Here is a 15,495-nt window from a genome sequence, read left to right as displayed (position 1 = left end):
AAATCTTGATTGCAACAATGACATCAAAGTGCAGAAAAAAAAAAAAATGTAAATGAATCTGCTTAAGTGTTTATGAAATTAATGTTTAATAGTTTCACATTTTTCACATTTAGGCTAATGTCAGATGAGCATGAAAATGCACAGACAGAAAAGCAGTTGTTAGATGAGCAATATTTTTCAAGGAGTGCTTCAGTAATCGGTTTCATTTCAGATGCATTTATGTCAGCATGGATCTCATAGATAGTGATGAGCAGTTTTTTATTACATACAGACATATTTAAAACAAAAGAAAACTACACAGTCAATATTGAGTACATCCTTTTCATCATAACTGGCCTTACTTTTTCTTATAAAGTTCAAATGAAGTTTCTCTCAATTCTAGCCTCTCACTAATTTGTACGATCATTTTACTAATATCCATGAGAGTATCATACACCCTTTAGTGGGAACAACACCAACCTGGCACTTCATGAAAACAATGTTAACATGTCATTTTTCATTCTCGTCTGACGACTGTAGGCTTAAAGTGTATCTCCTAGTGCACCTAGTATATCTCCTAGACCAGTTCCTATTTTTTAAAAACGTTTATATTTTTAATTGGATATTTTTGTGTTTTTTTAAAGAACTGTTTGGCGGCCAGTAGCCTAAAAAAAAAGGTCAGTCACCAAAAGTGTAATGTCTGGAACACAAAGTTAATAAATGGTGGTTCCTATTTTTTTGGAAAGGACATTGTCTTCAAAAAAATTAATCTTAATTATAATTATTAAATTTAATAAGAGAGGGCTCCTAACACTGACCTCTAGTACTAAATTATTTCAAATTTAATTTAAAATAATAGCGATAAAGTAGCCTGATTTAATCTGGCTACTTTATTACTATCATTTTTTACCATTACAATCCAGCAATCATTTGGCTTCTTACAGACTTTTTTAATGTATTCTTGTAATTTAATTTATCAATAATAATATTTATTTAATTTTATTTATTAAAAAGTTTTAAATTATTTATTAAATTATAAATAATTTTAAAAATATATATACAAATCTTGAAAACTGACCTGTTGCTGTTGTAACTTGATCCTCTACTGAAGTAATTATATTTTCTAATGCTAGAAAGATTTAATTAAAGATTCAAATGTAATTTAATTTTCTTTATCTTAACTTATAATTTTATCAATTAATTTCTAAAATATAATTAAAAATAATATTTAATTCAGAAATTTTACAAATGAACTTAATTCAAAATTACTTTTGGCAGCCATTACTTCATTTTCAACTGAACTGATAACACTTTCTACCACTGAAAAATCATGTGTCATATAAAAATTTTTTACTAAAGCTAATATGCACTACAAAACATTTAATAATTAACCAAATTAAATTAAAAAATCTTCTAACATTGCGTTAAGTTTGAAATTACCTTCAGACGATGTCACACAATCATCCACTGACTTAACGATGTTTTCTAACACTGAATAAAAAAAGTACAAATTACATTCTATTTTTAAAATCTTCAATATATTTATAAATACATATTTCTTTCATAATTAATTATAATAAGCATTATTTTTTTATTACTAAAAAAATTACAGGAAGACAAATCATATTTTTTAAAATATTTTAAAAATTGAATAAAATAATAGCACAGACCAAATTTAGTCTAAGCACTTATTGATTAAAAAACCTCAGATAATTAATGATTTTTTAAAAAGTTCAAATATGAACGTATTCATATATAAAAATATGTAAGACTTATTTAACTGAAAATATTATGAATAAAAATTAAAACTTAAGTTTAACATTTAAAATGTTTTAGATATAGTATATGTATTAATTTAATACTTTCTTTTAAGCATCTTTATTTAACCAAAGATCTGTTAACACTTTATGTCCAATATATCTGATCATGTCAGAAATATCTTTAAAATAGATATACAGTAGTACCTCAGGATACGAAATTAATCCGTTCCTAAACTGAGATCGTATCATGAAAATGTCTTAAGGTGAACCATTTTTCCCCATACGATTACATGTAAAATCAAATAATCTGTTCCAACACGAAAAACACACTCAAATTAAAGCTAAGTAGTACATTGAAAAAAAATAACTTTAGTAAGGAAAACACTGAAAAATGTGTTTTGTAGTTGTAAATGTATAAATAACCGTAATAGAATAATAATTGATTAAAAAAATGTAGTTTTATTGGCACTTTACTTTTGAGGATAGACAACAGTGGAGATGTAAACTGGTGGCGAGGAGAGAGAGAAGGGAAATGATACTAAAACTTAACTTACATAACATAATGTAACAATAGCTTAAAAATAATTTAACACTAATTTTTTAACTTTTCTGTTTTATATTTTGTTTTTTAATTTTTTATTCACTGCTTTTTGCTTTCTTTCCTTCACTTCCACCAGAATTTTCACTAGATAGAGGTTGCTTGGTAAAATATCTATACAAAGAGGTTTGGCTTTGCCTACCTTTTAAAATGTTTCTAAAATGACTTAGGCAAATTACTCTGAGCAGCAATACAGCCAGTGTGAACTTTTTCAGGATGTTTCTTTTCAATAAAATCAGTCACTTTCTGATAATACCTCAAGATTTCCTTCATCGAGCGAGATCCTTCCATGATGAAGCAAACACACAGACTGAGACTGATGAACAGAAGTGAATAAAAAATGGCACTGCAAACTAATGTAACTTCGTATGGTGAGTTTTTGTTTGTACTGTGGAGCAAAAATATGTTCGAATTTCATGTCGTATCCTGAAAATTTCGTATGCTGGAGCGTTCATATCCTGAGGTACTACTGTAGATAAAGAAGCCACTAAACTTCATTCAATTGATCTAAGTCAGTGGTTCCCAACCTTTTTTCATTAGCGTACCCCGTGACATGTCATATTTCTAGATTGTACCCCTTGACATGTCATATCTCTAGATTGTACCCCTCATTTAAGAAATTTAGTGAGTAACCGTATTGTTAATTTTACATATTGTAACTTTAAATTAAAGAAAAAAAACCTAAAAGAAAAAATGTATAATGAAGTTGTGATTGTTGCAAGGAACATATTTTACCTAATAATTTTTTAATACTATTAGTTTGTGATACATAATATATTATTTTTTCTGCCATAATAACTAACTTTTTTCTGTACCCCTAAACAACCTATCGCGTACCCCTAGGGGTACGTGTACCACAGGTTGGGAATCGCTGATCTAAGTGATGCCTCTTTGCATAAGCTCACAATAGATAACTATATATTCAAAACAAAACTAATTTTTTAAATCTTGAAATAAAAATTTTAATTTACTATATTTCTTGTCTTATAGAATATAAGTTACTTATTCCAAAGTTCCATTTTAAAAAACTACAGTCTAGTTAGGGAATACCTAAGAGGATGCAGTTACAAATATCAAAAACTTCAAATGTCCCAATTTTGATATAGAGGTTCTTATATGAACAAAAATCAAGTACATATAATTATAAATTGTTATACAGAAGAAAATAAGCAACAAAAAGAATTATATATAAAAAAATTGATGGTCACCAGTCTAAAGCATACCATTCTATATATTTAGTTTCGTTTGTTTCCAAGTTCTAAATACAAGTTACAATATTTGTTTCTCTGTTTATTGCTATGAACAAACCATCAGTTTAATAATTTCAGCCAAACAAATCACAAAATATGTTTAAATAAAAATATGATGGCAATACAAGGTACAAATTGTTTACGTACTGCAAACATTGACAATGACATTGTATTTTATTAGACTGATTATTAATCTATAATTTTGCACTGAAATGATGTTGGAAGTCTTTGCTAAAATAGTTAAAAATGAAAATTCCATCCAATGATAGTCATCCTACTGTCCTCTGTTGAAATTTCATATCAACTCTTTAAACCACCTAAATGCTGTTGCAAATAATGAAACATTTTCATTAAGTGCCTCCTTCAACATTTTGTATGATTCAGTGACTGTTTTTTTAAGGCAATAACAGAATTTTAACTCAGCATACTATTCTTCTCTTATTGTAGCCATTACAAACAGAGTCAAAAGTGGATATAATATCACCTTCACACAACTTTTTGTTGAAAAGATAATCAGTAATCAACATTTTTCACCACACCAAATCAGAAGACTTTTTAATTACAATGGACATTTTAACAAACATCGCATCATTACTTCACTAAAGTTGCCATCTTATTCTTTTTTTGATACCCCTCATAATAATGCTTGCTTATAAATTAATGAATAATTAAGTATGATTATTATATTTATTCCATAATTACCTTCTGTTGCCATTTCTTTATCTTCGACTGTGTTAACAATATTTTCTATCACTAAAAAAAAGTAAAAATATTTAATCATATTAAAATTTATGATTTAAAAATTCTAATTAAGCATCACATTATCTAATGAAGAATCCCTGACATTTCTATTTTACATTAAAAATATTCTATCATTTTTTTTGTTAAATAAAATTGGAAAATTTTTATGTAATTTCCATCTAGACAGCTTTCTCTGCCTTAATTCAAATCAGCATCACAGAAATTTCAATATATCCTTCTACAGGTGCAAAAACTTTATCTACCAATATTGTTGTTCTACTTTTTCCAAACTACTACATTAGTTAAATTACAAAATTTTGTAACTAGTTAACCATAAAATTAATAATTTTTATTATCTAAGTAAAATTTTATTATTCAATTGAAATTATCATAATAAACAAACTTTAAACATACATAAGCCCAATATTTATAGTAAACTAGCTTACCCGTCGCGCATTGCTGCGATCTCAGAAGAAACGAAATTCAAGCAAACTTGTTATGATAAAATTCAATTTACATTTTATTATTTTTATTGAAACTTATTATTATTATTCATTTTCATCGGAAAAACATTTCAACGTGTCGTTTCAGTTCTATTTATTTATTGGAGTGCTTGTGGATACACGATATTTTTTGTTTTTCCGTCTTTTGCATACACGAATAAATCAGAAGGTTTTCCGAAGCGTGAGCTGGCCACATACAGTTGTCCACGCAAGAAGCACGCATTCTCCAAATTTAACTCACACACTCACAGCAATTGTCAGAAGCGCAATATTCTCCATTTTTATATATATATTTTTAATCCTTTACAATTTTAATTATTTAATTGCTCCTTCCTCTCTGCCTTGGCACGTTGTGAAATTTCTGAAGGTTGAATAATAAACCATTTTATTGTAATTTGTCTTCTTAAATTATTTTGAGTCGATATTAAAATTTGGAAAAGGGGGGATACCTAGATCGGTAAAATACGCGAATTTCTTCCTACAACTTCGGTTGTTGTTCGGGGTACAGTTAAGGTTTTAACGAAGTTCAAGCGAATACATAATTAGCAAAAAAAAGTTGAAATAAAGTAATTAAACAAAAATTATTACAAATATCGTAAATAACAGTTCACAAATGTATATATAGAGATATTTTTTGAAGGGGAAAAATGGTCTTCACAATTTGAAATCGATCGAACACACTGTGCTTAAATGCTCGCGTAAACGCGTGCCATTTATCGTAGGATAAATGCCAGAAACCTTCGCGGGAGTGTATTAAAAAACTTCCCAAAGCTTCGTGCCAATCGTACTATGCCAGAAACCTGCGCGGGAGTATATTAAACAACTTCCCAAAGTTTCACGACAATCGGATAAATGGCGTGGTAATGCATGAAGGACATAAGACAGACACACATACATTCATTTTTATATATATAGATGATTGCCAGTTTAGATCAGGCTATATCAATGCTGCTTTAATAATTAAATGCAAAGTACGAGGTAATCATTAAAATTAATTAATATTTATTAATTAATTTAGAAGTTTCTAGAAGAAAAGAATCAGTTCAGAGTGGTACTGTAACCTGCAACTGCTGCTTAATATATGGATAAGTTGCCAGTTACACTACCAACACCTCTATCTGATCTTTGTTTCCATAACTTGTAATTTAGATATAACCTTACTGATTACTTATGATGCCAACTGGAGCCAACTGAGCATTTAATTATTAATAATAGCAGTAATATAGTCCAATGTAATCTGGCAATCATTTGATTTTAATAAACAAAATTTGTTTGGTTAAAAATAAGAACAACACTACATCTTTCTCCATTATATTAAATTTATTTTGTTTAATGTAAAAAAAAAATTATAATTTATTATTAGTTTAGAAATTGATATTTTACAAAATTGTTTAGCTTTACTTTAAACAGGAAAACCAACACTGAAGTAAATTTTTATAATATACTAGCTGTTACCCGTGGCTTCGCTCGTGTGGATTTTGCAAGCAAACCCTATTTACATTCAATATTTCAACAACCATAGTAATTGTTATTTAACACCAACCACAGAGAATGATGAGAATTGCCGAGAATCAAATGAACTGTTTTTAATTTGATAAATTTTCTGGAACATTTACAATCGTTCTATAATCGAACCAATATGCAAAAAAGAATTCAAATTTAAAACGGTTCAAACATTTGGTTAAAAAATCGAAATATATAAAAAATATTTATAACAATGTCTGAAATGTTATCAATTTAATACCCCTAAGTACTCAACGAAGACTAAACGTAATTAAAAACAAAAAAATTCACATCTAAAATGGTACAGTAGAAGCCGTTCTTCAAGTTAAGCCTTAATGTTCTCCCTCTCCCCCTGCGGGGGAATTTTGAAAAATCCCTTCTTAGTGTGTGTTTTCATGATGTACCCTAACTGTGTACCAAATTTCACCTCTACGTTCTGGAACTTTCCAGAAAAAACTGGAACATTCTCATTGAAGCGTCACACATTTTCGAAGTCAACCACTTTCAAACCCCATATCTCTCATACCCTTACAGCTATCAAGATGCAACCACCATAGTACACAATGGGAGACTCGAGGCTACTACCACACACAAACACCATTCATGTGCGATGTGTAGTTTTGGCTGCTGCAGAGTGATGTGTAGGCACAAACATGTCCATTTATATATAGACTAGCTGGATCTGGCCATGCGTTGCTGTGGCTCAAAATGTTTCTATTATAAACGTATAACACTCCCCATGTGGGGAATTTTGAAAAATCTCTTCTTAGTGTACATTCTCTTGATGTACCCTATTAAAACAATCAAAAATACAAAAAACCGCATCTAGAACAGAATAATAGAAGACCAATTCTTCACGGTAAGCCTTAATTTTGTCCCTCTCCCGCGAGGGAGGGGAATTTTGACATCTATACAATATAAAAATATGCATGTATTAAAATACAACGTTGTGTCAAAATTTCAAAGCAATCGGTTAAGAACTTTTGGAGATTTAAGATTTTGAACAAACGAACATTTACATTTTTATTTATATACACTGAGATACAAAGTATTGTGTATGTTATTATATATACTAGCAGATGAGCCTGTCGTTGCTCAGACAAAAAGTAATGCTATCAAAAATTAAGATTATTAGATTATGGCTGATCTTACCTATTTTCACCAAGTGCAAGAATTAGGTCCCTCTCTTCCAAGACTAATTAGAAAATTTCTATATATCTGCTTACCACACCAGGATGATGATAATTAAGATTCACAGCAACCACTAACTGGTGCATAGTACCACTAAATGATGAATAACAAATGTTTTTGTAACCCCTTCTGGGTTCTTCTTCAGGTTTACTAAATTTAAAAAATAAGCTGGATCTTCCCGAATCACTCATAAATATAAATTCGAACATAAAATTGAACATTAAGACAAAGAGTTTGAATAAAGCAAACTTATATGCATGCGCTCCCCGTGTCAACTTTATATATGATGAAACACTAAATATCATTGAGAATTTTTAGAAGGGTCTAAAAATATGTTCGATTTCCCACATAAATGCAAAAAAGACATCTAAAATAGTACAGTAGAAGCCGAGTTCTTTGAGGTAATCCTTAACCTTCTCTCTCTCTCCCCCCGTGGTGGGAATTTCGAAAAATCCCTTCTTAATGTGCATTCTCATGGCATACCCTATTAAAATGCAATCAAAAACGCAAAAACTCGCATCTAAAATAGTATAATAGAAGCCAAGTTTTTCATGGTAAACCTTAATCCTGTCCCTATCCCCACAGGGGGCGGGAATTTCAAAAAATCTCTTCTTAAATTAATGTACGTTCTCCTGACATATGCTAACTGTGTACCAAATTTCAACTTTCAACGCCTAACTGTTTGGGCTCTGTTCTTATTATTATTATTATCATTATCAACCCGTCTTGATTATATTATAAGATTGAGATATCATTATAATGCATGTTCCTGTGAATGAAATGTTAATCTGTGGGGGTGATCTGAAGAGGAAGAAAGTGGAAAGAAGAGTTCTTGGGAAGTGGAGAACAGGAGAAAGGAATGGAGAAAGAGAAAGACTAGTCGATCATGCTGTGGCTTTTGACCTTGCATTAGTTAACACCTACTTTGAAAAGAAAGTGAATCAGCTGATTACAAATATGAGTGGGGGTATATCCAGCCAGATTGATTTTTTCTTGTGCTACAGGAGACATCTTAGTGAAATGAGAAACAGTAATGTGTTAAATGGAGAAAGTGTTCCTGCACAACATAGAGTTCTTCTGGTGAATTGTGACTTGCTTATGGGCCATTGTATGAATTGTGTTAGCTGGATTGAACAAAGGATTAAACGGTGGAGATTGAAAGAAGAGAAATTGAAAAAAGAGTTTAAGGTAAGTGCTAAAAGAAATTCAGTTCCCGAATGATGTGCAAACATGGTGGCTGCTGAATAGTAATTGCATTTTGAAAGTATAAGAGGTTTTGGGAAAAACTTTGGGGAAGAGGTCATCAAAAGGAAAGGAACTTTGGTGGTGGAATGCTGAGGTACAATCTGCAGTTAAACAAAAGAAAGAGGCAATGAAAATGTGAGATCCGAGGGGAAGGCCTGAAGATAACGAAACTTACCATTTGGCAAATAAAATGATTAAAAAGGTGGTGGCTATTGCAAAGGCTTTAAAAGAGGCATATAAAGTTTTTGAAAGAAAAGATGAAGAAAGGCAGCTGATGAGAATTGCCAAAGCAAGAGATAAGACATCAAAAGATTTTTCCTCTATTAAACTGATTAAAGATGATAAAGTAGTAGTATTACAAGATTATGAAAGGGTCAAGAAAAGATGGAAAGTGTATTTTAGGGACTTATTGAACTAAGAAAACCCCAGAACTACATACAAGGATGCAGAGGCAAATGAAGGAGTGTTGCAAGATATTAGTATAGAAAAAGTGAAAAGGGTGCTTAGAGAAATGAAGATGGAGAAATCAGTAGGTGCTGATCAGATTCCGATTGAGGCTTGGAGAGGGTTGGGTAAAGAGGGGATTGATATTCTCTCGGACCTTATGAAGAAACTTTGGCAATAGGAGAAGATTCCAGATAAATGGAGGAAGAATATTCTTGTGCTGGTCTTTAAAGGGAAAGGGGATGTACAGGATTGCAGAAACTACATAGGTATAGAGTTATTTTCCTATACTATAAAGATTTGGGAGAAAATTGTAGATAGAAGGATTAGGCAGGAAACTGAGATTGGAGAGAAACAGTTTGGCTTTCTACTGGGAAGGAGTATGACTGATGCTATCTTTGCATTGAAACAGCTGATGGAAAGGCACAGGGAAATGAAGGAAGATTTATTGTACAAATTGTACAAATCGGTTGTTAGACCTGCAATGTTATAGGGGGCTGAGTCATGTGCAATTACAAGAGCCCAAGAAAGAAAGATGGCAGTGGCAGAGATGAGCATGTTGAGATGGATGTGTGGAGTGTAAAGAAAGGATAAAATAAGGAACGATTTTATTAGAGGTTCTGTTAAGGTGGGTCTCTTGAGAGGAAGATGCAAGAATGTAGGTTGAGATGGTTGAACACATAGAGCAAAGAAGTGAAGATTATGTTGGAAAGTTGGAAAACTGGTAGTAAAAAAAGAGGAAGACCAAAGCTGCTTTGGAAAGATAAGGTGGAGGAAGACTTGAATCAGTGGGACTTTAAAGGGAAGAAGTCCTTGATAGGAAGAAATGGAGAGAACGTATTAGAGAAGGAAATGCCAACCGAATATAAACATGGGAAAAGATGAAGATAAAGAAGAAGAAGAAAATGGAGATACCATGTATTATATACTATAGAGAAATGTTCAAAAATGCACATATTTTAAGCTAATTAAACAAAATAAATTAATAAAAGCTACTGCTAGACTAAGGCAAACTTTACAGAAATGTTTTTGGCTTTCTTGAAGCCATTATTAACTATGTAAATGGAACAATTTCAACATTCAAACATAATTTCATTCTATGTTCAAATGTTTAAACTATCACAATCTAATAGTACCTCTGTCATGTTTAAAATAATACTGAATTTTACAGTTGTGAGGTCCAGCACATAGTCTAAACACTCACTTAAATCCATTCCTCTAATAATATTATAAAATAATATTTTTAATTTGTTTACAATCAGAAATTATGAGTAACTTTGAACTTTGAAATAATAACTGTCAGGAAGAGGTTTGCATTGTCTGATCCAAAATAATGAAGATCCCAGATCAACAAACATCTATGACTGGAATTGAATTTAGCATTGTCAAATTATCAACATTGATGATTTTGCATGACTGAGATAGTCTCTAATTTCACTTAGAAACAGATGCAAGGCCAATTGAGTCATGAAGCTTATTCAAGACCAACTGTAATGTTAGACATGGGACCAAATCTATAAAATCATGTCTCAAGGGCACGGGATTGTTTAGATTTTCTTAGATCATTTAAACAAAAAGACAGTCCACGTCTCAAGGACAAGGGGTGTCTTTTCATTTAAATTAAAGAGTTCTATCAAATGCTCCTTTGTAGGCCAATTTAGTTTTCTCTGTTGTGTGTTTCTTTGGATATTTCAAGATTTTGCCATTATCATCAACATTTCCATCTTCACCACACTTTCTTCAAAATGAGTTGTATGTCCCTTCTTGACAGATTATTTGTGAGTCATCTGACAAACTTTACTGCAAATTGCTATATTCTGAGCTTTTCCAGGTGGATGACTAATTTCCTGTTGAACTGGATGCCAGAACTATTGTAAAAATTGTGTTTCTAATCGAATATTGTACCCAATGAGAACATCTCAAACTCAATAAATGGTTTCATTATGCAAAAACGAGTCATCCTTCAACCCAAGCTCATACATTCACATTTATGTCCCTTCCATTCACATTGTCCAGTCAAGGTCTTACAGTTTAAATTTATACAGCTTTCATTTAATATTGAACTGTAACTGAAAACAATTGACTCACCCAGAATTTAAGATATAATAATATATTTTGTGAGCAACTTAATCTATAAAAAAAAATGAAAGTAAATTAAATTATTCTTCTAAACAAGAGAATAACAACTCCATATTTTTGGTGTTCTAGGGGGGGTTCTTCGATCGTCAAGTCTGTTGGTGACTTTTTCTCTCTGCTTCATCAAAGGCATTTTTTTCTTGTTAATTTCCATAAAATATTTTTATTTGTTCACTATAATAATTAATTATAAACTGATTTTGCTACTATTGCTAATGTCTGGCATAGAATCTAACCCTGGACCTCTGCAGAAAACACCTACAAAAAGAGGAAGACCACCTACAAATCGTTCAAATCAACTATCTAACTATGCAAAATCATCTGGATCCGAAACAAATCTTATAACTGACTATACAGAAACAAGAAGAACAGTTTCTCCAAATACATCAGGTGAGAATTTTAAATCTAATAGTTTAACCGAGTCAACTAATCCAGAGACATCTGACATCTCAACTGCAGAGTTATGGCTAAAGACAGTTGAACTTATTACTGCTAGCAATCAAAAGACAGATAACCAATTTACACTTATTCATGATGAAATTAAATATTCACACCAAAATTATAGAATTAAAAAACAACTACAATTAGTGAATGAAAAATACAAAAAAATTGAATTAGAGTCGACTAAACTGGGTACTTACAAAGAACAAATGCAATTTAGACTTGATGCTATGAACAATGTTATTAATAATAATAAATTAATAATTTACGATTTTACAAATATTATGATAGATAAGAATAACAAAGAACTATTAGACTTTCTAGCATTTGTTAATAAAATGCCAAACAACAAAGAAGAAAATATAAAATCTATTCATAATATACCTAATCCCAGAATTAACATTAAATGTATAACTTTAAAAAAAGAACAAATATGAAATAATATATTGATGAATTTTAATAAATTAAAACAAAATAAATTATTAGGAAAATGGAAGAATGTAAATCTTAGTTAAGGATTTACAACTAAGAAGAAAAATGCTTTTACTACATTACATTGATCTAAAAAAATGTGGTTTTCAAATTAAGAGATGATTTTTGGTGTTCTAAGAAATTCAATTATGACATTTACTTCACATAGCCACATGAAAATGCAATTCAGAAATATATGTTAATATTAAGAATGCACACAAATAAAGAAATATTAATTCATTTAAGCTACTTTCTTTCATTTTAATTTTCCATTTGAAAATAACAAACTATATTATAACTATTTTAACTTAGATTACCTTCTTCAGTTGTTATCTGATCTTCAGCTGAATTAACAATATTTTCTAACACTTAAAAACAAAAGCAATATTTATTAAATTAAAGCATAATTATTAATAAAATCATTATAAAATTATTTAAATACCTTCAGTAGCTGTTATTTGATTTTCAACTAAATTAACAATATTTTCCAACACTAAAATATATATATGCATATAAATGTAGTTCATAAATTAATAAAGTTTTATGAAATAAAACTCAAAATTTAAATTATTAATTAAGAATTTCTAAATTGTAACTATAAAAGTAGTATTATTTTACCTTCATTAGCAGTAACTTTATTTTCAACTGAAGTTACAATATTATCAAGCACTGAAAAATATATTTAGATGAGAAGCAGAACAAGTTTTATAGGCTTTATAATGTTAAAAAAAATTATTATATTTTGGTTGTTGTTTAATTTTAATAAATTTAGTAATTAAAAAATTAATTGTATGTTTTACTTTAAATAAACTTTAAATATGATATATATAAATTATATCAAACTTTATTACACTTTTTTCATTACAAGAATTTTAATGAAGCTAATTAAATAATCAAAATAAAATTCTTAACTATGTATGAAAATGGTTTGAAGTCCTTTCATTATTTTTAATTATTACCTATATATGAATATTTATATTATGCTACAAATAAAGTATATTGTTTATAAATGTTAAAAATACCACCATGCCTAATAACATACTGACATAATGACAATGTTTACATTGAGGCATCATAGATAAAAAATATAGCATTCAAACAAATGACGTCTTTGCTTTAACAGTGCAATGACATTAGTTTACTTATCCATTATCATCTAAATTTTAATAAGATTAGTACACAGTGAGTATCAAAACTGTTATTGTTTAAGCAATGTGTCATTTAAAGCTAAAACTTATCTTAAACATTAATCAATACCACACCACACCTTCCATACATTTTCCAGAAAACTTTATTGGAAACAAATATTTTCTTCCTATTTTATGGATCCATTTCAGATTCTACACTTTCAAATTGTATGGTTTACTGAGAATTCAAATATTGGAATGTTCTAACATTTAAAATGATCATACAAAGGGGACCTAAGTATATCCCCCACAATGTGATACTGGTGCCACAGATGCGGTCCCACAGGTCCTAGCGGTGCTCAAGAATTGTCAAGTGGCCACCAAATTCCCAGATATGGAACTTTCCATCATTTCAATGATTGCATCTCAAAAGCAATCCATGGGTGACAACAAAAACTCCTTCAACAGCCAACTCTTAAGGCGGTACTTGGCGATGACCCACTTCTTAAGGCTACGGATCTCGAACAAGAAGAAGAAGTTTGTCTTATGCAGGGAAGAAAATTTTCTAACCAGAGTCATGGACTTCCATAGCCAATCCCATGCAGTAGTCTTACAGGTTGATCCAACTCCTACTGTTTTAAGAAAGACTAAGAAAATAGTATCTCTATCGAGTATATCTGCTCTTTTTCCCAGGCACATGGAACCTCCGTCCAATGTAGCATGTCCCAGGCTATTCTTTAAATAGAGCTGGCCACTGAGGCTGCTGGTTAACAAAAGGACCCACTCAACCTACTACCTTANCGATTTCTATATTTATTTATTTTTTTGCAGTCAAAACCAAATGTTAAATTCGAGCCAATGGAAGAAAAAGATTTTGAAGATTTCACTGTAAGAAAAACTAATTTTTGTTTAGGATTATGTTATAAATATATAAATTAAACTTTTATTACGAAATATTTTAGCCTCATAAAACTCCATCGCAGCTGTCAGTTAGAACTACAATCAACATTGATGATTCTCCCGATGTAAGATCTTTATTGTTTAAGTAGCATGTATGCATAATGCACATGTATATAATCTTACAAATGTAAAAAAATCTTAAACATTTAAATTTAATAGGGCAAATACGGCACAGAAGGCACAACTGAATCTGAAGATGTAAGTAATAGTCTACATCCATTATTCTTATTCGTTGATATAGTCTACTATAAAGATTCTGAATACATTTTATTATAACAGGAAGGAACTGTATATTATCCCAGAGCGCATCGTCCAAAGAAAAAACAATTTACTCCAGAGTCTCCTCCCAAAAAATTACCTTTCATTCGTTATAAAATAGAATTAACTGATTCTGATGACGACGATGATGATTACTTTATACCCATTAAACCTGCTTTACATGAAAGTTTAGGAAAACGCAATGCTTCGAGATTTAGAGAACACGGATATAACGTGAAGCATAAAATTTTAGTAGGGAATGACGGCGCATCAAAATAATTAACGTGTCATTTGGTTTAATTGCTATATCGTAGATTGTTATCTCGTTAAAAATTAAAACAAAATAAATTATTAGGAAAATGGAAGAATGTAAATCTTAGTTAAGGATTTACAACTAAGAAGAAAAATGCTTTTACTACATTACATTGATCTAAAAAAATGTGGTTTTCAAATTAAGAGATGATTTTTGGTGTTCTAAGAAATTCAATTATGACATTTACTTCACATAGCCACATGAAAATGCAATTCAGAAATATATGTTAATATTAAGAATGCACACAAATAAAGAAATATTAATTCATTTAAGCTACTTTCTTTCATTTTAATTTTCCATTTGAAAATAACAAACTATATTATAACTATTTTAACTTAGATTACCTTCTTCAGTTGTTATCTGATCCAAATTGTACAAATCGGTTGTTAGACCTGCAATGTTATAGGGGGCTGAGTCATGTGCAATTACAAGAGCCCAAGAAAGAAAGATGGCAGTGGCAGAGATGAGCATGTTGAGATGGATGTGTGGAGTGTAAAGAAAGGATAAAATAAGGAACGATTTTATTAGAGGTTCTGTTAAGGTGGGTCTCTTGAGAGGAAGATGCAAGAATGTAG

General features: G+C 30.3%; 2 protein-coding genes across 2 annotated transcripts; one reads left to right on the top strand and one right to left on the bottom strand.

Annotated features, from left to right (window-relative positions):
* Positions 1 to 1,057: 1,057 nt before the first annotated feature.
* On the bottom strand, positions 1,058 to 13,335 carry LOC111615880 (the record flags this gene model as incomplete). The annotated part of the gene is made up of 8 exons (XM_023357323.1): positions 13,305 to 13,335; positions 12,881 to 12,931; positions 12,705 to 12,755; positions 12,580 to 12,630; positions 4,290 to 4,340; positions 1,420 to 1,470; positions 1,249 to 1,299; positions 1,058 to 1,108 (listed from the first exon to the last, which is right to left on the bottom strand). Coding segments are annotated over exons 1-8 (388 nt in total), but the record flags the coding sequence as incomplete, so codon positions are not given.
* Positions 13,336 to 14,220: 885 nt separating this feature from the next.
* Positions 14,221 to 14,915, top strand: LOC111615879. The gene is made up of 4 exons (XM_023357322.1): positions 14,221 to 14,277; positions 14,352 to 14,414; positions 14,509 to 14,547; positions 14,629 to 14,915. The coding sequence occupies exons 1-4, from the start codon at positions 14,248 to 14,250 to the stop codon at positions 14,884 to 14,886; spliced, it is 390 nt and encodes a 129-aa protein (XP_023213090.1). The 5' UTR covers positions 14,221 to 14,247; the 3' UTR covers positions 14,887 to 14,915.
* Positions 14,916 to 15,495: the final 580 nt, after the last annotated feature.

This window comes from Centruroides sculpturatus, unplaced genomic scaffold (assembly GCF_000671375.1).
Source record: "Centruroides sculpturatus isolate CEXI.00-Female unplaced genomic scaffold, Cexi_2.0 scaffold2779, whole genome shotgun sequence".
Taxonomy (NCBI): Eukaryota; Metazoa; Arthropoda; class Arachnida; order Scorpiones; family Buthidae; genus Centruroides; species Centruroides sculpturatus.
Note: the sequence above shows the minus strand (reverse complement) of the source record. Positions and strands in the feature narration are given on the sequence as shown.